The 25,105-nt window shown below is 35.1% G+C and overlaps 2 protein-coding genes across 6 annotated transcripts in view; both read right to left on the bottom strand.

Moving 5' to 3' along the window:
- Positions 1-8,767, bottom strand: part of fbxw7 (F-box and WD repeat domain containing 7) — a 158,047-nt gene extending 149,280 nt beyond the window's left edge. The window contains exons 1-2 of one of the 2 annotated variants that reach the window (XM_058796750.1): positions 8,587-8,767; positions 8,339-8,489 (exon numbers count right to left, since the gene is read on the bottom strand). The gene's annotated coding sequence lies outside the window, so the exon portion shown is untranslated. Of the gene's footprint in view, positions 1-7,279; positions 7,335-8,338; positions 8,490-8,586 lie in introns of those variants that run through there. The other variant, XM_058796842.1, reaches the window with a different exon arrangement.
- A 1,762-nt stretch (positions 8,768-10,529) lies between these two features.
- On the bottom strand, positions 10,530-25,001 carry tmem154 (transmembrane protein 154). 4 transcript variants are annotated; one of them, XM_058786746.1, is made up of 11 exons: positions 24,824-25,001; positions 23,642-23,780; positions 23,456-23,544; positions 20,363-20,416; positions 20,061-20,096; positions 18,395-18,439; positions 18,063-18,266; positions 17,698-17,749; positions 16,082-16,155; positions 15,298-15,346; positions 10,530-11,179 (listed from the first exon to the last, which is right to left on the bottom strand). In XM_058786746.1, the coding sequence occupies exons 3-10, from the start codon at positions 23,508-23,510 to the stop codon at positions 15,312-15,314; spliced, it is 555 nt and encodes a 184-aa protein (XP_058642729.1). In that variant the 5' UTR covers positions 23,511-23,544; positions 23,642-23,780; positions 24,824-25,001; the 3' UTR covers positions 10,530-11,179; positions 15,298-15,311. The 4 variants fall into 4 exon arrangements, with proteins under 4 accessions (XP_058642729.1, XP_058642740.1, XP_058642719.1 ...); XM_058786757.1 differs by lacking the exon at positions 23,642-23,780 and having other exon boundaries at positions 24,824-24,993; XM_058786736.1 differs by lacking the exons at positions 23,642-23,780; positions 24,824-25,001 and having other exon boundaries at positions 23,456-23,641.
- Positions 25,002-25,105: the final 104 nt, after the last annotated feature.

The following is a 25,105-nucleotide window of genomic DNA, read 5'->3' as shown; positions in this document are numbered from 1 at the left end:
TGAAGTGGACTAGGGGTTCCCACGTGAAGTCCTTATTATTCTTTTGTCATCCAAAGCTGATGTGAAACTGATAAATCGCACATTTGTTGATCATAGTTCACATGAAGTATTGTGAAAGCACTTGGTCCCGTGGAATACAAGGCCAAAAGAAGCAACGAGATTTTTTCAAAGTGCTGATGTTCGGGGGAGTTGGTGGGGGGCAGGGCAGCTGTTGGGTCCCAGGGTGAAACCACAAAGACACAGAGGACACAAAGAGCCCAAGACAATGCAGAGGGCTACCCTTTCACAACCTCTCATGGGCCCTATTGAGAACTAAAGCAAAAGACCCTGGTGGAGGTAATCCTTTTATATCATTTTAAGAGAGTGAGTGGATACAGCAGCATGCACAGATAGACTGAGAAAGAGCCTTTCTGTATTGCTCGAACACTTTCCAGGACACAATCCAAAGTCTTCACAAATCAAAATATAGACAAGCAGACATTACCCAGAAAGAACACAGTCATGCTACTTTAATGCAGCATCAGACAAACTTAAGTTCCATTGATATCTGATTTAATCAAATATTAAATCAATGTACTGCAACTATCTTGTACAATAAATGATAAGCATGTTTTTATAGCTCAGAGGGATAGTTCACCCAAAAATATGAAGTCATTGCAGACTCGTGTCATTCCAGACTTTTCTTCTGCTCAACACAAAAGATGATATTTTGGCCATGTTTCACACAGCAGCGGAATACGGAACTCACACCTGTCAATTTTCAGGACTCACAACCGTATTTTCCGTGAAGCCCTGCTGTGTGAATGGAACCGGACTGGACAGCTAGTTGTCTGTTATACAGTGCAAGAGAGCCACTAGCCACTAAGCCATATCATCTTTGATATTTACTTTAGGTCACTGTCATTATGGTTACAGTTGATAGTCACAAATAGAACACAGGCTTGACTTCAGTTGCACATTCATAAAACAAAAATCGGCTGTCTGAAAAGAACATTGAGACTCACACCTTTAAGTAAACACAGCTGTCAATCCTGACAGTGCAAAAATAGCCTTTGAAGCATGAAGAATTATTGTTGTCCATCGAATGAAAGCGACTGGGGTCCAAAACAACACTGAACCACACCGATTTGCATTTTATATCTTTTTTGTTCCACAAGGAAAACAACGCTCATGTCTGTAATGACATGAGGGTGGGCAAATAATTTTCTGGGTGTACAATCTCATTAAAAAAATTAATTGAAAATTTCCCACTCAAAGCTTTCCATTCACGCAGTGTTTCAGACAACTTGGAACTCCAATTTGTCAACTCTCAGCTGCCAATTTCAGTTGAAAATAACCAAATGAGATGCTGCTTTAGCTGGAGTTTTAAATATTATATTTGGATTGCAGTTACATCATTTAATATCTTAGAAGGGTGAAATTCCTGACAACCATCCCTTCCTTTGCTTCTATGCAAAACATTTAGGTCAAGGGTGTCCAATCCTGGACTTGAAAAGGGCCACCTTCCTGCAGTGCGGGGTATACGTGTCCAAGTGGAGTTCCAATGACATAAATGAACAAGCAAAGTCATATCTAAAAGTGGGAAATTCTGAAAACTAGATACAAGTATTGTCCAGCTGTGACACTGGAAGGGGCATGTTGATTTGAAAGGACAACATTTTTGTCCTGAAATTTTTTAAAACACAAGGGAAAAACTTTTCCGTTTTTGACTACATTGTTGTCATGTAAACATAGCCTTAGATGTTGCGCTTGAAAACCAATGAGAAATACAGACACAGTTGTCCAAACTACATGGAATACAGAAAGTAAATGCGTGATGCAGCTGGCTGGTTAAAAGGATGCTTCAGTGGATGGAGCTGGTGAAGAGGGATATCACTACACCATATGCTGGACGTGGTGGTCCATGTAATGTACTCCTAGCTGCTTATGATCTCTTAAAACCCTGAATGCAAATCAGAACCAAGCGCTGGATGGCAGAGCTTTAAATTATTGACACTGCTCTTGCTGACAGTGTCCAGAAGCTCTGTGTGTACAATCTCTGAAGGCCAGAGCAAAGCTGTTACAATGAAATTGGGCCGTATGGAAAGATGAAATGGAGGGAGGTAGAAATACATCAAAATGCAGTGTTAACTAGGCCTATCAGTAATCTACATGCAGGACGAATTCTTCATAAAAATTCATCTTCGACGTAAATATCAGTACATTGTGAAGCATGATGCAAGCACATTCTGAAACTCACAAAACTTAAGAAGTGACGTGGAAACACAATGTGCTGACATTTGTGTCAAACGTGAACTCATGAACCTGCATTAAACAGATGGCCAGGAATGATGGTTTATAATCCGAATTTTAAAATACAAACATTTTTTCTTACAAGAACATATCGTTTAGCTTCAGAAGACATTGAATCTGATTAGAATTCATTCTTGATGCCTGTATAACTTGTTCACCGTTTATTGCTTTGGCAACATTGTGCCTCCATGTGATAGTGTCAATGCAAAGTCATGCCAATAAAGCCATATTTGAATTGAATCATCAACTGGGATCAAATGGATTACCATAATTTTTCATTTGTGTGATTTTTGAAGCATATCTGCAGAACAGTGTTAAGTCAGTCATATACATCTGTGATAGCATGAGGGTGAGTAGCCTAAATGAAAGAATTTTCCCTTTAAATATCAGAGAGAGCGAGAGAGAGAGCGAGAGAGAGAGCGAGAGCGAGAGAGAGAGCGAGAGAGAGAGCGAGAGAGCGAGAGAGAGAGGGAGAGCGCGAGAGAGGGAGAGGCCACTGACCCAATTCTATTTGAAACTGCACATTTCAGCTTTAAATGTCGGGTGAAATGAGAGCAGGTGTGAGAACACATCTATATTGATAAATTATCTGAGGCAAGCCCTTCCTGGATGAAGTTTTCAGTGGAAATTGCTACAGAACGAGACAAATTTGATTTCCTATACAGCCATCGACTATTAGATGCTTTAAACTAGCACTAGTCACTAAACAGCAGCACTAGTCATCTTTGGCATTTGAATGGGGGATGAAATGAGTCAAGTGTCTAGTCACATGACTGGCCTGTGACACACCTGCACATACAGGAAAGAGAAATGAAGAAGTAAATGCAGTGAAAAAGAAGAATGAAACCCTCCATGTAATAGTGTCAATGCTCAAGAGGCTTATGGCACAGCAACAGGTGGAATAAAACAGAATGCATATACCATCATTATGAGAAATTTACATTCCCAATAGCAGGCAATGAGCACATGTTTTGTTTCCTCAACAAATGAAGCCTAATTTTCTTGAAGAGATAGACTGCAGCAACTTTAGAGAAATGCAAAACCTGAAAATCACTAAGGTGGCATAAAATTTTCCATAGGTCTGATAGAAACACTGAACAAAAAAAAGAGAAAGTAAAGACAGCTCATTACAGCAAAGCAAATAAACACTCCATAATTCATCAGAAGAGGGACACGGAGGCTGTGTGTTCACAAGTGTGATTCACAGAACAACACAGGAATTCACCACCCATACAGCAGGGGCATACACCCAAAACAAAAACAAAAAACAAAAGAGATAGAGAACAAAATTCTCTCTTCAAATGTCACAGAAGGGCTTGATAAGACATCTGTGGAGAAATTAAGCCTTTCAGTGTTTTGATTTTCTACCAAACTTTGTTTTGGCTACAGCTGCGGGAACATTAGAGTGAGGAAATAAGAAAAATGATCGGTCACACTCTGTTATATTATACTAACACCAATATATCACTCTGAGAATTTTACAATGCTTTAGACAAAACAAAAAATATCAGTGTTTGACAGAACAAGTGTTTGTGTGCAGAGCTCTCAAATTTGCTATATACTATTACTTTAAACTAGGTATGGGGCAGGGTGGTAGTAGTCAATCAGTGAGGTGAACCAGAACATGAGTAAAAAGGGTAATCAAGTAAAAGTATTCACAAGTATGATCGTCCAGCTGTGGGTGTGCTAATAGTGTTAGCCTAAGCTAAGCATCCAGTTGCTAGCCAGCAAAAAAAACAAGACAACTACCAAATATAGTCTCTTTGTAACAATCGCACATAGGCTTTATTGACCACAAAGCAATGCATTTGGCTTCTAAAGAAAGTGTTTTAATGTGTTAGCAGCACCTGAATAAAATAAAATTTGCAGTTTCAGCAGTAATAGTTCTGGAATGCTGAAGTCACGGTGCTGTTTAATGAGTTCGTTTGTTTGTGTTTAACGCCATTCCAGCTTCTGTGGCTATTTTCATAGCGAGAAATATTATGAATCTCTTCAAAAGAGTTAACTGAATGAAAAAAAATAAAAATTCTCAATGAGCTAAAACCAGCACAATCTGCTGATTAATTAGCACATCTCCATTGACGCATTTTGATTGTTTTAGCATCCATTTAGCGCACACGACATGGAAAGCTAACAGGTAACCACTTCAACTGTGGACACACTTCACCTTGGCCAAAAATTATGCTAGCATAGCAATATGTAAAATTTGTCAGGCTTTACTACAACTGGTTTAATTATCACCTGAGAACATGACCTAAACAGAACACTGAATTTTCGGTTTTCAGCTAAATGAAAACTTATTTGTTTTTCCATTCAGGTTATGGATATTTATCCCAATTATCTGATGACTGTCTGTTAGTTAACCTACTAAAATTATGTTTCTTAGAGACACATGGGCACCAAGCACATGAACATAACACTGCATATTTAAACATGTCCTCCTTGAAAAGTTGTTCAGACAACCCACCAACTACAATACGGTTTTGCACGTCACTACCCAAAACATTACTACACGCATTTCAGCACTATTGAACTAATTTAATGGTCGTATGAGAAGGATGTCATGAGTACAAGATTTAAATTTAGGCATGGGTATTTGAGAATTGATTCAACCAAACTCAGTACAAAATTTGACTGTGAGAGCCATCCAACACATACATCCCTGTAATATTTACTCCTGAAAGAATCACCATCCTCTCTGCTTGTGTCTGATGGCTGTGAGAGCACATGAAAAGGCAGCAGCACTCCATGGCAACTCACACCTCCGTTATAGCAGAAGAGATGACAGTCATGTGACCACGGCCTTTTCTTTTCCCTCAGCACACGAGCTGAAGAGACATAACCATATCAAGAAATCATTAAGGTATAGCGTGCACAGGGATAGTTTACCTAAAAATGAACAAACAATATATTTTGAGAAATATCTTAGTTTTTTGCCCTAACAATGAAAGTCAATGGTCATAAAAATGTATTTTAACCTTAATTTTTATATCATCTCAAACATCTTTTGTGTAGGAAATAAAAAAGAAAAAGAAATCAGAGGTTTGAAATAACTTAAGGGATGAACTATGAGAAATTAATATGAACTAACAACGAATAATACATCTACAGCACTTAATTTTGCTTAAAGATCTACTAAAACGTGAATAAAATTACAAGAATAAATACTGTAATTTATTGCTCATAGTTAATTAATTATTAATCTCATTAATGAGACCTTCCTGTGTTACCCTGTTTGTGAAAATCCACAAAATTCTGCATAATAGACTTACACATGCTAAAATGCGTTAAACACAAAGGCCAGTTCACACCAAGAACAAAAACTAACATTATCGTCCATTTGTGTGGATGCTAGTTTAGTTAAGAGTTAGCATTCTTAGCGCTCTCAGTGGTGCACTTTTATTTGTAGCTACAACATAACCAGTTAATATCTAGATATATGTAATAAACAAATGAAGAACCAATTAAGCAGAAATAAGAGTACTATGCATGCCATTTGTGACCTAACAGCATCAGTAAAGCATTAGTAAAAGCTTCAGTATGTGTTATATGCACTTGCCTTTAGCCGAAATCCATGAACTAATAGAGCTGATTTTCAGCAGAAGACTTCATTGGAAGACTTGGGTAAGTCCTTTACATAGTTTACTCAATGTCAAATTCATGTAGCTCTCCTAAGTAAAGCTTTTAATTGAGCAACAGAATCCATCATATCCCATCATAGGGGAAACAGAACACGAGTGAAATTCTAGAAAACTTGCCTTTAGTGAGGAGCCCAGAAAACACAAAGGCAGTGAAAGGCTGCCAATTGCTGCAACTCTTTTAACCATGACTATCTTTAATCAAAGCCACACAGCAGACCTGCTCTTATTATAGCTGAGTGCCATTAAGAAGTGGCTGGCCTGAAAAATATTCTGTTCAAAGAGCCACTCATCAGATGACCCCGTTCCTTTCTCTCATCTCCCAGTCCGGTCATGCCTTCTGTATGCTCTCTTTGTGTCTTATCAAAACATTAAGGCCATTCAGCAAGTCTCAAAGATCCATACAGCAGACTAAAACCTTGAAAGCCTTAATAGTGTAAATGCCACGGTGCAAAAGAGCTCAAAACATCAGCTGAGATAGAGCACCCTACACCCTTCCGAGAGGGATGCCGATTCCCTGCAGGAGGGTGACTCTGGGCTCTCGGAGGTGGAAATGGATGTTGTGGAAAGGGTGTGAGAGGATGAAAGATCTCACACACTATCCTCTGTATTTCCTGCTCTTTTTCCTCTCCCTCCCCTCCAGTGTTATCAAACCATTTCCACTGTATCCCAGAGTGACCCACAAAATTCGGAACAACCTCAAAAACCAAATCAAGCAAACCCAGAGGGGTCTGCGTACCTCTGACCTGACAAAACTATTAAAACTAGAGGTGCAGTGCTTGGAGAAATGTTTTTAAACTTGCAAACTGACCTCCGTCTGTTCTCTAGAGAAACCTCCTTCCTTTTCCAAGTAAAGCTATTATTTGACAACAGATATTACATAAAAACATGGAGCAATAGATGGCATCACAAACCCTGTAAAACAAGTTATATAATATTACAGATGATGCTGAAACTTTCAAAGGCTCACTGTGTGCAAGTCCCTAAACTTCAGTAGAAGCCCTAGTCTCATATTTATAAATGAAATCAACATAAAATTGCTGTGGGGTTATGAAAATAGAGAAAAGTCTCTGCCTTTCAGAGCTAAAGTAGTTTTGTATAGCCATGCGTTCATATATTGTAGTGCAGCCTCCGTTTGTTCAGCTCCCTGGTGTGGAGAGATGGATAAAAAGTGCTGTAATTATCATTACGTGGATGTTGGGGTTGAAAAAAAATGAGAAAGAAGTTTCACCAAGAGTTTGATTAAAGAAATCATGCTTTGACAAACTTGCATCAGCTGTCGTCGCTGCTAACATGTGCTTGTCTCGCGCTGCACATAAATCTGTAAAAATGAATAATTTCTCACTCACAACATGCCAGCCCGGCTAATATTTCCCGAAATGTCCTATTAAAGAGCGAAAAGTCTGTGCGGATATTGGCGGGCGCTTCACGTGGATTTAAAGCCCTTAACGGGACGCGGCGGCGGTGGCTCAAAGCCTGAACGTCGATTGTTAGCGAGCTAAGCTAACGTGCTAGGCTAAGCGCTATCAGATGTTATCCTGCTGCCCTTGATGACACGGGCACACAACAGAGCACTTTATAAAATAAGCGACAGTATAGTGAACAATCGGATAAACATTCATAAACGAGTTCGCCTTTCTAATGTCCAGCTCTGGGTGTGCTAATAGTGTTAGCCTAAGCTAATTCTCTTGTCGCTAACCGGCTAAACAACACGAAAACACAAGGAATACTCATAATGGTGATGGCACGAGGGTTTAGTAATCGTTATTAATCTAAAACGCCAACCAATCGCGAATATATGTAAAAACACCGGTGTAGTAAAACATACAGCGTATTTAGAAGGCAACGACAGCGTTTTTATCTACTGTAAACTTGCATTTTCAAACAAGAGAAATTGGTTTTGTTTACAAGATCTGAAGTTTCAGTCAAATCAGTATAAGCAAAATATCAATACAGCGAAAGTGAAGGGAAAAAAACAGATGATCAAGCTTGTATTAGATTGATTTTATACAGCTACAAAACTCTACCAAACACTGCGTATTTGTTGTGTCCTATATCTTGGAATTGGGTTAACGTTAATGTAGTTTAACTACTACAACAACAACAACAACAACAGTTTCAGAATAGGGCATGCGAGTGATTTCTCTTATCAATGAAACACTGCAGTTTTAAATGACATGCAACCTACACATCAGACTGTCACATTAAATATAAGCGTATTATAAGCAACTGTATATATATTGAATATTATACACACGAGAGGCCATGCGATCAGCTTCATATGTCTATTAACTGCATGAGGTTGTGTGGTGAAGCTGATCACATGGCCCTTTACTCCTGCAAAATCACCTTAGCATGGTCAAGTTTACATTTGCAAGACGTTTTATTAGACAAATGCATGTATTTACCCAGGAAACTGATGGAAAGGCGAAGGAAAATTAGGCTCCTGTGTGCACAGGGACAGTTAGTTCCCCCAGGTATCCTATCCAGAGTCCAATTACGGTCACCGGTCTCTCCTCTTCTCCTCTCCGGTTTGTCCGAAAGAAAGATGAAACGATCCTTTGAAAACGAGTTGAAGTTTTACAAGCACAAACCAAACATTTTCATCCGATGAAATAAAGTAGGAGCGTTACGCCAACCCTTCCAACCCACGCACCAGGGAGAGCTTTATTATTTATTTATCTTCTGCAAAAACTAAAATCTCCCTGAAATAATATGTGACCGATTTGAAGAACGCCAGGAATACAGCGCACGACTCCGATGCTGCTCCGTTAAAGCGCGATCGCCTTTATCCCACCGATTCCTGTACGACTCCCTGTCCACGGATGATGGCGTCACTGTGTCGTCCAGGCACGTCACCATCGCTCGCGTTCCGTGTCGCGTAAATACGACGTAATTACGTTGCCATGTCTGTGGACCGTTAAGGGCCAAAAAGTATTATTTGAGATTCCCCGTGTTATTCCAGATGTTGTATTTAATTAAAAAATATATATTTCTTGATTTTTAATTGAGTTCGGTGTGTTCAACCAAGGTTGCTGTCATACAACATGTGAGTCTAGATTTATATATTTCTCTTCTTTTTACTTTGTTGCTTCAATGCTTCACACAGTGCCAAACAATGTGATTCTGAGAAGCATGGAACCGATGCTTTAACACTGCATTTTACTTTACTGTAGGCTACTTATTTTACTTCTATTTATTAATTTACTTTATTGTATTGCATTGTATTGTAATTTTTACCCTCTACTTGTAACTTTATTTATTTATTTTATATTTTAACGTCATTCTTTTTGTGAGAAACACATTTACTATAATTACAAATATTATTATTATTAATTTATGTTGTTTTTATGTAGCCTAATTAGTTATTTATGTAGTAGTACTATATAGCTATAGTAAACAACCTGGTATTGTACTAAACAGAATGCACCGATAACCTTACAAAAGCCCTACAATCTGAAAGCAAACTAAATATAAGTTCAACTGTTCTAGACAGATAATAAAGCAATACCTAATATGAAATCATTAATGCGTGAGTACTAACAACTCATTCAAAACAGAAAAGTATCTGCACATATTATCCTGATCAACAGGGTTTTAAAACCAAACAGACCAGACAAGACTTGGTGAAGAAAAAATCTAATGAGTTCCATCTGGCGTTGTTTTCCACCACTGTTATACTGAACTGCAACGGTTGTGCTGCGCCACATGACAGCGGCTGCTCTTGCCTAAAGCCGTGTTTTGTTCCAAGCCCCACTCAAAGGTAAACAATGCTCTTTCACATTCCCATCGTATTCCAGACCTTTGGCATTAGAAAATGCACTTAGTAGAAACTTTAACTCAGGTGGAAGCCAAAAGAATGCTCATAAATTACACAGTCATGGGTGCAACATGAAATATACACTGTAGGTCTTTCCACAGGAAGTTCATAGCCCATCACTTTCAATAAATAGTCCTAACTAGCGTGATCATGTCATGTTAGGTAATTAGGTAAGATTATAGTGTGGGTGGATGTATAAGTTGTTAAGTGTTTCTATTTATTCTTATTTAGATTAAGTATTATGGGTAAATTGGCATGGTGCAAGGTATGACATATACTACCTTGCATGTACACTACTTATTATTTATTTTATTTTATGTTTTTTTTGGAGGGGGGGTACTTTTATCATTAAATTGATCAAAAGTGACAGTCAATATTTTTACATAATTACAATATATATATATATATATTTCAAATAAATGCTGTTCTTTCTATCCATCAAAGTTTCCAAAAATTTTAAGCACCACAGCTGTCTTCAAAAAATGTTACTTGATCAACAAATCAGCATATTCCAAATCACCAAATCAGAATGATCAATAAAGGATCACATGACACAGTAACGGCTGCTGAAAATTCAGCTTGACCATCAAGGGAGTAAACTGCATTTTAAACTGTAATAATATTTCACTATATTACTGTTTACTGTATTTTTGACCAAATAAATGCAGTTTTGATGAGCATAAGATACATCTTTCAAAAACATTAAAAAAACTTTCCTTTGATAGTGTATATGTAAAGAAAACAACAAACACGCACTCACACAAGAGCAATGATAACAATATTTCCTCTTTTAATATAAAAAAAAAAAAAACAGTACATAGCAGGAAATGTGTTGGTGTTTTCTTAAGAAGTATTAAGTTTCATTATAAATTGTAAACTCAAACTTGCAATGATGTATAAAAAATAAGAAAATACAACTTATGCAATAATATTTACATAGGTTAAAATGTTCGTGTTTTTTTAATTAAAATGGAATGATGGAATGCTTCTTAGTTTTGAAGTTCTGTTGCAGTCATTGCATTTAGATAAAGACAAGAATGATTATTACATTATAAAGAAACAACATGGTTTATTATTTTGTTGTACTCAAAAAGTGGTGAAAACATCAATATCAAAAGTACACAGAAGACCACATTGACTTACAGTAGAGCTGTTGTATCCCGTTCAGTGCAACAGACAAAAAAATATGTATCTGTTTATTTTTGTTTGTTCTTTTTCATCCAAACAGCAATGGTCTTTACGCAGCAGTGTTTATTATTTTACAAATATGTTTTTATATAAAGTTATATCACTATGAAACATAATCTAAAAGCATTAGCAAATGTCTTCTTATAAGTATCTGAATTACATGTACCTAAGTATACCACAACATGTACACTGTGCAAAGATATGAGGACACATGAAAAAGCATCAGGTCCACAGCCAGTACCTGTAAAACAAATGAGAGAAAAAAATCGATTCATTCAAATATGTGCCAAACTGCACTCTAAAAAGTATGATGAACTCATGTACTCTTTCTTTCTTACTATTGAGTACAATTTAAAGCAGTGAAATCAATGAAATATCCTTATGAACTATCTAATCTATAATGTTTACTTAAATTCAACAGAAACCTCTATAAATTCCAAATAACTGTACATTAAACACTAAGGGATCTCTTTCTATATTAATTTTATGCAAAAATACACAAAATAACACTTCAGTTCAACATTTGCTTGTCTGTATCGAAGCGTGTTTGGAAAATATTTGCAAGATTATCCCGTTATTAATTGTCTCCAGTTTACAAAATTTCTTAAAGATGAACGATATTGATATGACATTAGTAATTATTATAGTTCTTGAAACTGTTCAGTGTAATTTCTCCATTATAAAATATTTGGTAACACTTTATTTTAAGGTGTCATAATACAGAGTAATTACCTAATTAAGTACTTAGTAGTAGCTGTTGTACTTACATAAAACAAAATGTATTTACCATGTAACTAAGTTATGGAACAGCCTGTACTTACAGTTTGTAATTATGTAGATGTAATAGGCAGCTACTGTTACACAGTTACCTGTACACTTAAATACAATCTTGACAGACTTTATTTTAAGTAGCTTATGCTTGTGTAATATTCTGTAATTGTAATGTAATTAGAAAGCTATTACATGTATTTTAGCTGTGTACTGGTGGGTTAAAGCTGTATAAGGTGTACAGTATAGATACACATGAAGTACACTTAAGTACAATCTTGATACGCTTTATTTTAAGTAGCTTATGTCTGTGCACTTACATTTATAATTACGTTGTATAAAGTCTGCAACACATATGTAACAATCTTTTGGTTACATAAGTAGCTGTGTAACAGACTCGGTCTGTTACATATGTGTAACAGTAGCTGCCTCTTACATCTGCATAATTACAAACTGTAAGTACAGGCTGTTCCATAACTTAGTTACATGGTAAGTACATTTGTTTTATGTAAGTACAACGGCTACTACTAAGTACTTAACTAGGTAATTACGCTGTATTTTATGATATTTTAGAATGTACACTGACAAGTTGCTGTGGACATTTGTGAACTAATCTATAATTGACCTTTGTGCATTTGTATATAGTCTTCAACAAGCTGTTATATTCCATTTAACAATGCTGTTATATTTAATTGCTGCAAATAATTTCTGCTTCCAGATCAGATTAGTTTCAATTCAGCATAAGAAGAGCCGTGCCCTTACTCCTGTGCTGATGTGGCCTCAGATATTCTCCGTTTATGTTTATATAAACATTAATTTGTCATCCTTGACATCACCTAGCCATTGTGAAGCCTGCTCCCCCATAGTGCCTGATACCAATCCGATCCTGGGAAAAACACAGTCTGCATGACGTAAGCTTACATTCCTGGCTTGTGGACTCTGACCCTCTGGTGTTCCCAGGGAGAGCGAGACAGAGAGCACGCAAGAGGGGAAAAAAGAGGCCCTCCTCATCTCTGGCCTGGTCTGAGCCGCGCGCTTCCAAGCATGCCTGCTGTAATGACTACCAGATGTCACTGCTGGCAGTGCGGACCGGGGGGTCAGAAGTCAGTCACAGCTATTCTGTCCCTCGTACGCAGCCTCATCAAAACAAACTTGACAGAATGACATAGTATGTGTTTGTGTCTGCATTAGTAAGCAAGTGGATGTCATTGGGTGTTTGTGTAAGAGCTGTTCGCGACTCTGTGCTGATCATGTGGAGGTCAACAGACAATGCTGCAGTTTATTATTCTATTAGACTGCCACTTCAAAACTATTTGACAATCTAGTCACTTGACAAGGGTCAGTGCATTACAAAAAGTGTATTCACGTCCAAAAAACAAAGAGTGTGATTTTTCTTCAAAACATAAGTGGGGATCGTCTGTGCCAATAGCCTTGTGGGCAGCATGCTGACATATAGCTCCATTGCACTTTGGGCATCTCGAATTCGAGTCTCGGCTCACAGACCTGTCCCGATCCCATCCCCTCTCTCTCTCTCTCTCCCACTTTGCTTCCTGTCTAAATACTGTCCTGTCATAATAAAAGCGATAATGCCAAAAAACCTAATCTTAAAAATAAAAGCAGTAGGGATGAACGTGAAATGGTTTAACGGGATTTAATTGATCCTATTAAATATTCATTATCAATTTCTAGATAATTGTATTATACATAATACTTATACTATAAATTATATACTATAAAAATAATACACACACACACACAAACAAACACTACCATTCAAAAGTTTGAGATCAGTGAGATGTTTTTCTTTCTTTTCTTTCTTTGTTTCTTTTTTTTTTTAGAATGAACACATTTGAACTTTCTATCTTTCTATTCACCAAAGAATCTTGAAAAAATGTTATCATGGTTACCACAGAAATATTAAGCAGCTTAATTATTATTTTTGGTAACACTTTACAATAAGGTTCATTAGTTAACTACATTAGTTAACATTAACTAATAACAAACTGCACTTATACAGCGTTTATTAATCTTTGTTAATGTTCATTTCAACATTTACTAATACATTATTAAAATCTTATTAACATTAGTTAATGCACTGTGAACTAACATGAACTAACAATGAACATCTGTATTTTTATTAACGTTAGCGAAGATTAGTAAATACAGTAACAAATGTATTGCTCATGGTTGATTCATGTTAGTTAATACATTAACTAATGTTTAACTAATGAACCTTATTGTAAAGTGTTACCTTATTTTTTTATTTTATTTACATTGATAATAATAATAAGTGTTTCCTGAGCACCAAATCAGTTTATCACAATGATTTTATGATCATGTGACATTGAAGATTCAGCTTTGCCATCACAGGAATAAATTACATTTGAAAATATATTAAAATAGAAAGCAGTTCTTTTAAATTGTAATATTTAACAATATTACTGTTTTTATTGTATTTTGAGTAAATAAATGTAGCCTTTGTGAGCATAAGAGACCTCTTCAAAAATATATATTTAAAAAATCGTATCAACCTCAAACCTTTGAATGGTATTATTATTATTATTAATATTATTATGGTATTCACACTGATTGAGTTCCAAAAAGAGTGTCAGTATGTACTGAGACCCTATCACAACTTAAGTGGAATAAAAAGAGTTCTCTGAATTCACTTTAATGTCCCGACACATTTTTTTTTTTTTTTTTGCACATCCGGTTTCAATACGATTACATATCTTTTTGTTATTTTTTGACTGGATATCTTAGAAGCAGCAATATGAAATATGAAATATTTATCATATCATCATTATCATGCTTGACAAGAAAAGAAAAAAAAAGTTCTGCATGACAAAATGAACAAATGGCATTTTGACCAAACTGTGCAGCCATTATAAGCAGGAAAAAGTATGCACTGGGAACGCTGATGTGTACAGTAGCTGTTGACTAGACTCTGAGGGGCATTCCACTGGAAAGTAAAGTAAGAGGTAACCTTATGTCATTTCACAGTTCCAGGAAATGATACCTTACACATTACATTACAGGGTGTGACACATACGAACACATATCTTCTTGCCTTGTCTTGTACCACTGCTCAGTGAGTCATATGTGTGTGTTCCCCGTACAAATCGGCACAGTGTTACCATGTCCAGTGCTGCAGACCCCTTTACTTTCCAAATGTCTAACCCTCCACAACCCCCAAGAGGAACAGCAAAGTTTCATGTTACTGATGGGACCCCAACGGTTGCTCTGTGTATTTACTGTACACTTCTGAAATGTTAGTACAACTATTTATGTGTACGACTCTTTTCCATTACTTGGAAACAATCTGAAATGATCTGAATTCAGCCTGAAGTGCAGTGAAATATGATGTGTGAATGTAAATAATCAAGAAATGCACATCTGTTACAGATCTGTCCAGAAAATTAAATATTTGCGAGCTAGTACAATGACTTTCCTGTTACTAACCTAGACAGCTGTCCAAGCCAATACTGTACTGTGAATACGCTCCGACTTTGTTCTAGAAATTGTGTAGCCTTCCCAGGTTTGGACTACATCTTGCATAAAAGGAGAGAATAATAAGTCTAGTGTACTCACTGAAAAGCTATTCATTATATTTGGCCAGTGTCCACTTTCTTGCCTCCATCTGCAAGCAAACGATGAAAAGACACAGATTCTTTATGTTAAAGGCATTCAACAAAATATGTTCCACATCTTTTTATCTTATCTAATAGAAATAGATCATACATTTACACAGCGCTTTACACACTTTCACAGCACTGCTCACAGTACAAATAACTTCAAACCTACAAACACAGAATACAAATATAGTTTGTTTGAAGGATGTTTTGAACCTTAAGGTTGAAATTCCGGTGAAAAAAGGTGGTTTAAGTGTGAATAAGTTTTAAAAAAAAGCAGCCTAATGAGCAATTTTCATAAAGCTGAGGAAGTTTCTTTGAGCATTTGAATGTTTTTAGTGCAATGGCTCCCTCTGCTGGTCAAAGCACAAACTTTACTGAATAAACTTAAACCAAAGCACATAAATGTAACATTTATTCTGTAATAGTACATCAATAAATGATTGTTCCACTGCTAGCCATTTTAGCCAACTTCATTACCCCCCCCCCCATATATATATATGTTTTCACAATGAACAGATTTATGCTGTTTCTAAGCAGTTTGAATACATTTTGAATACTTAAATTTAGGCCTAAATATTTTTTGAGCTCAGCATGTACATTTTAAACCAGACTGTCATTCTTTCCAGCACCTGTGGTTTGGATTAATCATTATAAATGTGCAATATCTGAGACACACCAAGGCCCAGATATGAACCATGACTCAGAGTCAGAGCATTACTAATAAACGTTTTAGTGCTTACCTTTTGCCATCCAATTTTCTAGGTCTTCCATTTCTAGCTCCATCACTGATGGGATATCATCCTCAAACATGGGCCTGGGAACAAAAAAAGGACCAACATTTCAGTTCATGTTTATTTTCACATTATTCATTCATAAAAAGTACTTTTTGAACAGATGCATTAAAAAAGAAAAAAAGTAAATAAGACATGCAGTTATATTAAACTGGATGTTAAGAAAATAAAGAACTAAGTGCAATAATTACTGATTATGCTGTGAGTAATTATTCAAAGTACAACTGTAAGAACTGTTCATGTGGGCAGTTTATTATGAGGTGGAAGTTATTTTTGTCTACTGTGGCAAACTTTCCTGTTTAAAGAGGAACCAACTAACAATGAGCAGCTTTTGTGAAACATCATTTATTGCATTACCAATATATGTGAACAGTCTGAACTGCCAAAGCACAACAGCCATTAAAAAGATGTATTATTGCAAACATCGTGTGTTGTCTTAAATAAATAGAAATTAAAATGTACTCATTCTCAGGCCATTAAAAAAGTAGAAGGGTTTGTTTATTCATCAGAATTGGAGAGATTTAACATTGCATCACTTTCTCACAAATGGATCCTCTGCAGTGAATGGGTGCCATCAGAATGAGTTCAAACAGCTAATATAAGCATTACAATAATACACAGGTAATCTACACAACTCATCATTAAGATGTTTTTAACAGCTGGCTAAAATACAAGTCCTCTATTCATGATATTGATTTCCCCAGTGAAAAAGTTGTCTTGTCAGAAGAGATAAATCTGCACGGATCACCACAAACACCATTTACAAGCCAAAACAGTCCAAACCAGTTCTAAGCAAATATGTGTATATATATAACAAATATTTTCATTGGAGTAAATGTTATTATTATGGACTGGTATGCCTTAATGATGGATTTGGTTCTCTTTTCACTTCACAAGATGTTAATTGACTAGAGTTATGAGGATTACTTAAGACTTGTGGATTATTGTGATGTTTTTATTAGCTGTTTGGACTCTCATTCTGACGGCACCCAAGTGACGTAATGCAACATTTTCCCAAATTATTTTTGATGAAGAAACAAACTCAACTACATCTTGAGTAAATGGATGCGGTGGGTAAATTTCCAGCAACATGGCTTGTGGATGTTGAAACACAACTTTTTCACCGCATCATTTTTTATTTTTTGTTTTGTCACTAAATAAATTACTAATAAAAATGCAAATGGGAATATGACTGGAAAGCACAACTAAATTATTACTGGAATTTATCAAAATTTAATTGCAAAATTTTTGAAAATAAAAAAACAAGGTTATAAATTAATTAACATCCAAAGACTAGTATTGCAATTATTTAATGCTAAAACGTATATAGCAAATACATATTTTTTTCTTGTTGCATGTTGCAAGGTCTGAAAACATCCATTGCGGGTTGAATGTGTCTTCCACATGTGATACACACACAAGCATTTTCCATATCCGTGTTAGCCACATAATCGCTAAAAGGAACTAAGCAACATCTTAACTAAACTACTAAAATGCAGCCAGCACATGTCACACATTATACATAATAATAGTAACACAACATGCTTTTAAAAACTTGTACCTACATTGGCACCTTTTCATGGTCTTCATGATCCAGATAAGGATCTTCTTTTGTGTCTTTTGAAAAAAAAGAGTGAGAAAACATGATAAACATGTCTCATTCCACAGTGTTTTCCTTCATTTATAAGATTTCAATTTGAGTTGCCTTCTAACTGTAAACAATGTAAGGAGAAAGGGAAGAAACACTTTCTACTTTGCATCTTCTCAGATTTTTTATAACATACCATTATCACATCCACCTTCAGGTTTTATTTATGTCTGGATAGTTCCCAGGAAGTGTAAATATTTGTGTCTTTAGATAAATGTGTAAACTGATGTATTGGCTGGTTATTTTGAGTCTGTAAAGTCTATTAGTTTGAATGCAACATACCAGCAACTTTTATGCCCAACCTGCGATAGATCATGACTACACACACGATCACAGAGATGACGACCAGTGTGAGAACTAGAGTTATGATGATCATGACTGGGTTGAGATCCTCTGTGTCTGTATTTGCTTCAGTAGTCTGCTTTGTTTCCTCATTTATATCTGTTTGTTCAGTGTTTGAGTCACTGTTTGGTGCGGAGTCTAAATCTGCAATTGCACAAGATTTAAGGAAACAATGCATTTCTGAACTAGAAATCACAGTAAAAGTTGACTAGATAAAGTTTAAAATGCTTATTTCAGATTGATGTCAAACATCCGAAAAGGGCAATACATACCCTGGATCTTCCCATCTCCAGAGCCTACACCATTCCCATGATTCTCTTTAAAGCAATAAATAAAAAAAACAAGTAAATAAGCATTTATAATTAAAACATTTTATACATTTTTATCTCTGTAAATGAGTTTTTTAATGTTCTTTTTTTTTTTTTTTTTGCTTCTTTTCTTTTTTTATATGGTTAATAAAGCTAAAGTGTTTAATCTAACTTAAAATTTAATACATAGAACAATATGTGAAAAGATCATTACAAATAAATCTAAACTGCAACTGTTTCTTTTATATTTAACAGTACTTTAATAGGAGGTAGAAAAAAATAGTTTGCTTAGTAATAATTGGTTTAGTAGGGTAGTAGTAGAGAATAAAAAGTATATATATATATAATATAATATTTAACATTACTGTCACTGTCATTAACCACTCGCAATCCAGAAAAAGCATTAGAAAACATTACTTTCATAATTCAGGAGAATATAACAGAAGTCAATACACATCCACATAAAAGTAAAGTGTTATTAAAGGAACGCTCTTATGCTCAGCAAGGATGAATTTATTTGATCGGTAAAACCAGTAATATTACTGTAATTAAGTATTATTACAATAATATAACTTTTTCCGACTTTAATACATTTAAAATTAAATTTATCCCTGTAATAGCAAAGCTGAATTTTCAGTAGCCATTACTCCAGTCTCGAGTGTCACATGATCCATCAGAAATCATTCTATGCTGATTTGATGCTCAAGAAACGTTTCTTATTATTATCAGTGTTGGGCTGCTGATACATTTATTTCAGATTTTTTTTTAATTCTTTGATTACTTTTCAAAAGGACAGCATTTATGTTAAATAAATAATAACAAAAAACTTTTGTAACATTATATATGTCTTTACTGTCACTTTTGATCAATTCAATGCATTCTTGATTAATAAAATGATTAAATTCTTAAAAAAAAAAAATGACTCTACATTGACATTAAAAATCGATTTTAGAACAATAAAATTATAACATATCTAGGGCTAGGCAATATACCTAAAATTAGATGTCTCAATATCTTTTCAAATTTTGATGATAGTTGATCTATATGTTGACATATTTGCATTTGCTTTAGAATAATTTAAACAAGTGGTTATCTTTTGCCCCAATTAAAAATAAATAAAGATAATAATAGAATTTTTAATTCTAAGCACATTCATAATGTTTTGTGCAAAAACACCTAAAAATGTAGAATGAGTGACCACTTACTTCTTTTTCTTAAATTAACATTAATGTAAATGAAAAAAAAGAGTGCAAAATGGGTATAAAAAGTACATTCTGACAACTTCTTTAGAGCAATGTACCGGTAATTCACACACTATGTTTTACACTGTTTGGTAAATTATGCATGCATTTTTTAAGCTAAAAAGTCTAACAATAGTTTCTGGTTTAGGAGATGCTCTGTGGCATGACGCTATGTTTCTACTCCCACTAAAAACTCTTTCAGAGGGGAACTAGTTGCTTGAACACATAAGCACTTCTTGGCAATTTTTTCAGTGAAATTGCGTATATATTAAACTTAATTTACAACAATATTCTGTATTTTATATTGATTATTCTGTTATCCCGATAATATCACTAATATTCAATATATTGCCCATAGCATCTACTAATTTCTAACCACCAGTTCTTACCTGAGTTTTCTTCTTCACCCACTGCTTCGGAAGTTACTAATCAGTATTATAAACAGATCAGATTTATGAGTGGAAGTGAGTGCACATATGCTGTTTCTTTATAAATCAACAAAAACTGTGGCAGACATAATGTACAAAATATTGCTTCAAACTTAAATTATGTTTTAGTTCAACGGCAGAGACCACAAGAAAATCAGTTACAGAAGTCAGAGTTTAGAACATGAGTCATCCAGGACTAAAGCCACTGTCTGACGTCTACATCACATCAAATAAAAGTTAGGTGTGCTAAAGCAGATACTCACGTGAGTCTGTAACGGCAAACTCCTGCTCTGTTTCTTCGTTGTCTTCACATTGAACTGTAATGACATGCAACTAAATTACTTTACACATTTAAGAACTGACTTTAAAAATGAACTTTCATCTAGATTTTTATACTGAGGTTTAGTTGAGGACTGTTTCACTTTAGAAGAAAGATGTTATCTGAGAATCATCCTCCAAATGTACCAAAGAGAGATAAGAAACATGCCTTGTCCTCTTTTCATAATACAGTACTTTCACATGGTTTATTAATATAGGTTTCTTTAATGTTTAAAAATGCTTATTGAACAGTTTAATTCAACGATTCATGTAATATTTTACTGTTTTATACACACACACACACACGTTCATTTTTGTGAAAAGTGGGGACATCCCATAGGCATAATGGTTTTTATACTGTACTTACTGTATGTGCTATTGCCCTACACCAACCCTACACCTAAACCTACCCCTTACAGGAGACTGTGCATTACAACTTTCCCCAAAAAAACCTCACTCTGTATGATTTATAAGCGTTTTGAAAAGTGGGCACATGGGTCAATGTCCTGAGATGTCACCTTCACCTTGTAATACCTGTCATACCTTTGTCATTATACAAATCTTTGTCCTGACTTTTCACAAAAATGTGCGCACGCACACACACACACACACATATATATATATATATATATATATACAGTCATGGCCAAAAATATCAGCACCCTTGGTAAATATGATCAAAGAAGGCTGTGAAAATTAATCTGCATTGTTAATCCTTTTGATCTTTTATTTTTTAATAAATCACAAAAATCTAACCTTTCATTGGATAATAAGAATTAAAATTGGGGGAAAATATCATTATGAAATAAAAGTTTTTCTCAAATACACGTTGGACACCATTATTGGTACCCCTAGAAATTCTTATGAGTAAAATATCTCTGAAGTATATTCCCATTCATATTCACAATTTTGAGCTCTCCAGGGTGATAATGAACATGAAATTATCCAGCCATGGCTTCCTGTTTCACAGAAATATAAATAGGAGGGAAAACAAAGCCCAAATTCCCTTAATCATCCATCACAATGAGAAAAACCAAAGAATATAGTTCTGATGTGCAGCAAAAGATAATTGAGCTTCACAAATTAGTGAAGTGGCTTTAAGAAAAGAGCTAGAGCAGTGAAAATTCCCATTTCCACCATCAGGGCAATAATTAAGAATTTCCAATCAACATGAAATGTTATGAATCTGCCTGAAAGAGGACGTGTGTCTATATCGTCCTAATACATGGTGAGGAGGAGAGTTTGAGTGGCTAAAGACTCTCCAAGGACCACAGCAGGAGAATTGCAGAAAATAGTTGAGTCTCGGGGTCAGAAAACCTTAAAATAAAATTGTCACACAGCACCTACATCACCACATGTTGTTTGGGAGGGTTTCAAAAAAAATTCTCCTCGCTCATCCAAAAACAAACTCCAGCATATTCAGTTATCAGACACGACTGGAACTTCAAATGGGACTGGCTTCTATGGTCAGATGAAACTAAAAAAATGAGCTTTTTAGCAGCAAACACTCAAGATGCGTTTGATGAACACAGGGATAAAAAGTACCCCATGTGTACAATGAAATATACTGCTGTATTTTAGATGTTGTGGGCCTATATTTCTGCTGGAGGTCCTGGACATCTTGTTTAGACACATGGCATCATGGATTCTATCAAATACCAACAGATAAAAAATCAGTAAGTGACCGACTCTGTTAGAAATCTTATAATGGGCCATGTTTGGATCTTACAATAATCCAAACACAAACCTCAAAAACAACACAAAAATGGGTCACTGAGCACAAAACCAAACTTCTGCTGGCCATTCCAGTCCTCTGACCTGAACCCTGTAGAAAATGAGTGGGTGAACTGAAGAGAAGAAGCACCAACATGGAGCTGGGAATCTAAAGCGTCTGGAGTGATTCTGGTCTCTGATCTCTTGTCAGGTGTTCTCTAACCTCATCAGGCATTATAGGAGAAAATGTAGAGCTGTTAAACTGGCAAATGGAGGTTTCAAAAAGTATTGAATAAAAGGGTGCCGTTAATTGTGACCAATGTGTATTTGAGAAAAACATTTACTTCATAATTATATTTCCCCCCATTTTAAATTCTTATTATCCAATGAAAGGTTAGATTTTTGTGAATTTTTAAAATAAAAGATCAAAAGGATTAACAATGCAGATTAATTTTCACAGCCTTCTTTGATCATATTTACCAAGGGTGCCGATATTTTTGGCCATGACTGTGTATATATATATATATATATACATATATATATACATGTAGTATAATATACATTGTTAATTCATGTTTGTTAAAAATATGTTAGAGCAGCTTAATAACATTAAACAAGATTAATAAATGCTGTAAAAGTGTTGTTTATTTCATGTTAGCTATTGAATTAACTAATGTTAACACATAGAACCTCACTGTAAAATGCTACCAAAATCATCTTACTTTAATTTATAAGTATACTATTAATTCAACATATTTAAATTGACTGTAAGTCTCTAAAGTGTTACCCAACATCTTATCTAAAACATAATTTCACAACATAATAATGAATATCGAAGTTCATATTCAGCAGTAAGAGAAGTATGAGGTAAAAAGGAGGAAATTAATAATCACTTACAAGGAAATTATCGGCGTAAACCAAGAAAAAAGAAACATTCGTCCTGAGTCAACATTATCTTTGTTCGTCAGCAAAGACGAGCTGTTTTGTGTTTTGCATGAAACCAAAAGCAGCAAAATGAGTCAAAGAACTAGTTATAATGTAATGTGATCATCCTGTCTTCAACTTTATCATTGTCCATTGTGGTCAAATGATATGACAGGTCATTTGAATGTGTTCTAAAAGCACACATCCATTCCACACGACTCTGTAACTGTTGTGTTGCCTAGGGGCCAATTACAGTGTAAAATGATTTCTAAGGACCATGACGAACAGAGCAGACAGGACAGAGGAGAGTTTCTTTAGATGAATGGGGGAAACGGGAAAGAGAGAGATAGGATTCTACATAAAGGAAAGAAAAAAAAAGATCTACTACCGTGAGCACCTACCAAATCCAGTCCAGCTAGCTGTCAGTGCCAAAAGCAGGAATAGTATAAGATTCATTTCCTAGAGTCCTCGGTGGAAGCGATGGCCCACTCTATGGGTAGACAGAGACACAGACTCATTGCATAGTGACTGGTGGCTAACACGCCTTCATGACATCCTGCTTCCTCTTTCAGACCTGATTCACCTACCTATGAAAAGAAAAAAAAAGCACCACCCTCTGGTTCTCTCCCTCGGATGTGATGCAATCAAGCAGTGAGCTTGTTACCACAAGCCAAGCTGTTCCTCAGTTAGCTGTGAAAACACATTCCTGCATATATGGTATGTGACCTAACCAAAAACCAGAGGAAAAAAAGAGAAGTGCAAAAAGAGCTGAGTAAACAGAGGCAGCTTTAAACTCAAAGACTTTAAACAGGCTGAAGTAGGAAGAGAAGGTAAAGTGTTTGAGTGTGTACACTGCTACAGCTGTCACTGTCAAAACAGTTATGTACTTTCACAGCTCTTAATAATGTTAATACAAAAATAACTTTGTCACTATATGTTGTGGAGTATGAATATAGATTTTTGCATTGAGAAGTTGATGCTGTCAGGCCCATGATGGCACAAATATCTGATCATTATAATTAGACAAAATTTATCTATCTAAATAAGATTAAATATATATACCTTTCACAAGGGGAGTATACATAAAAGAGAAATATTAGAAATGTTTGATAAACTATTATATAACATAAAATTGTGTCTAATGTGTCTAAAATATTTAATTAAAGTTTACTGCAAGAAAATAACAAAATCAGAAAAATCACAGCATTAAATTATATTTATATTTAAAAATGGTCCCAGGTTTTGTTAACAATACTGACAATATTGCAAAAAATGTATTAAATAACCCCATATGCAAATGTAATATAGGCCAGGTAGGCCTATATTAAATTTCCATATATGAAATATTTTGTCAAATGAGGTAAAAAAAATAAATAAAATAGAAACCTATTAGAAAATGGAACAAAATATGTGTAATACATTTTTGGTTATATACAGTATGTCACGCATATCCATCCTAAAACCTGACATGATGATATTACCAAAGTAAATTTAAAAGACAGACATGTATTAAAAAACAAACAAAACAAAAAAAGTAAAAAGCATATATAAACATACAGATTTTTTTGTGTATACGTTGTTTTTGTTTCTATAAATAAAATGTATATTGCTTACTTGTGTACAAATTTTACTATGGGGATTCTATGTCTTCAATGTTATGTCTTCTTCTACTCAGAGAATGTAGCATATATGTAAAAAAATAGGCTATATATCGCCTTACAAGTAACATAAGGCAAAGGATTGAGTCATGAGTATTCAGAAGCTCTTACCATAGTGGGATTTTTAAATATACTGTACACACATTCTGTGAAAATAGCTTCATCTGTTTTGTGCTAACCTATATCAGAGGGGGCGATTTAACATCAGCATACGTCTAAAACCGTGCAAAGGTAGAGGAGCTAATTCTTTAAATACTTTGGGGGGATTTCTATTTGTTCCACTTTTGCTACTCTTACTGGTAGACCTCAAACTAAAGTATAATTGAATATTTTCAGTACTACGCCAAACTAAAGTAAAATTTTTGCGAATCTACCACGTCCTAAGATCAGAGA

This window comes from Onychostoma macrolepis, chromosome 01 (genome assembly GCF_012432095.1).
Source record: "Onychostoma macrolepis isolate SWU-2019 chromosome 01, ASM1243209v1, whole genome shotgun sequence".
NCBI classification, from domain to species: Eukaryota; Metazoa; Chordata; class Actinopteri; order Cypriniformes; family Cyprinidae; genus Onychostoma; species Onychostoma macrolepis.
Note: the sequence above shows the minus strand (reverse complement) of the source record. Positions and strands in the feature narration are given on the sequence as shown.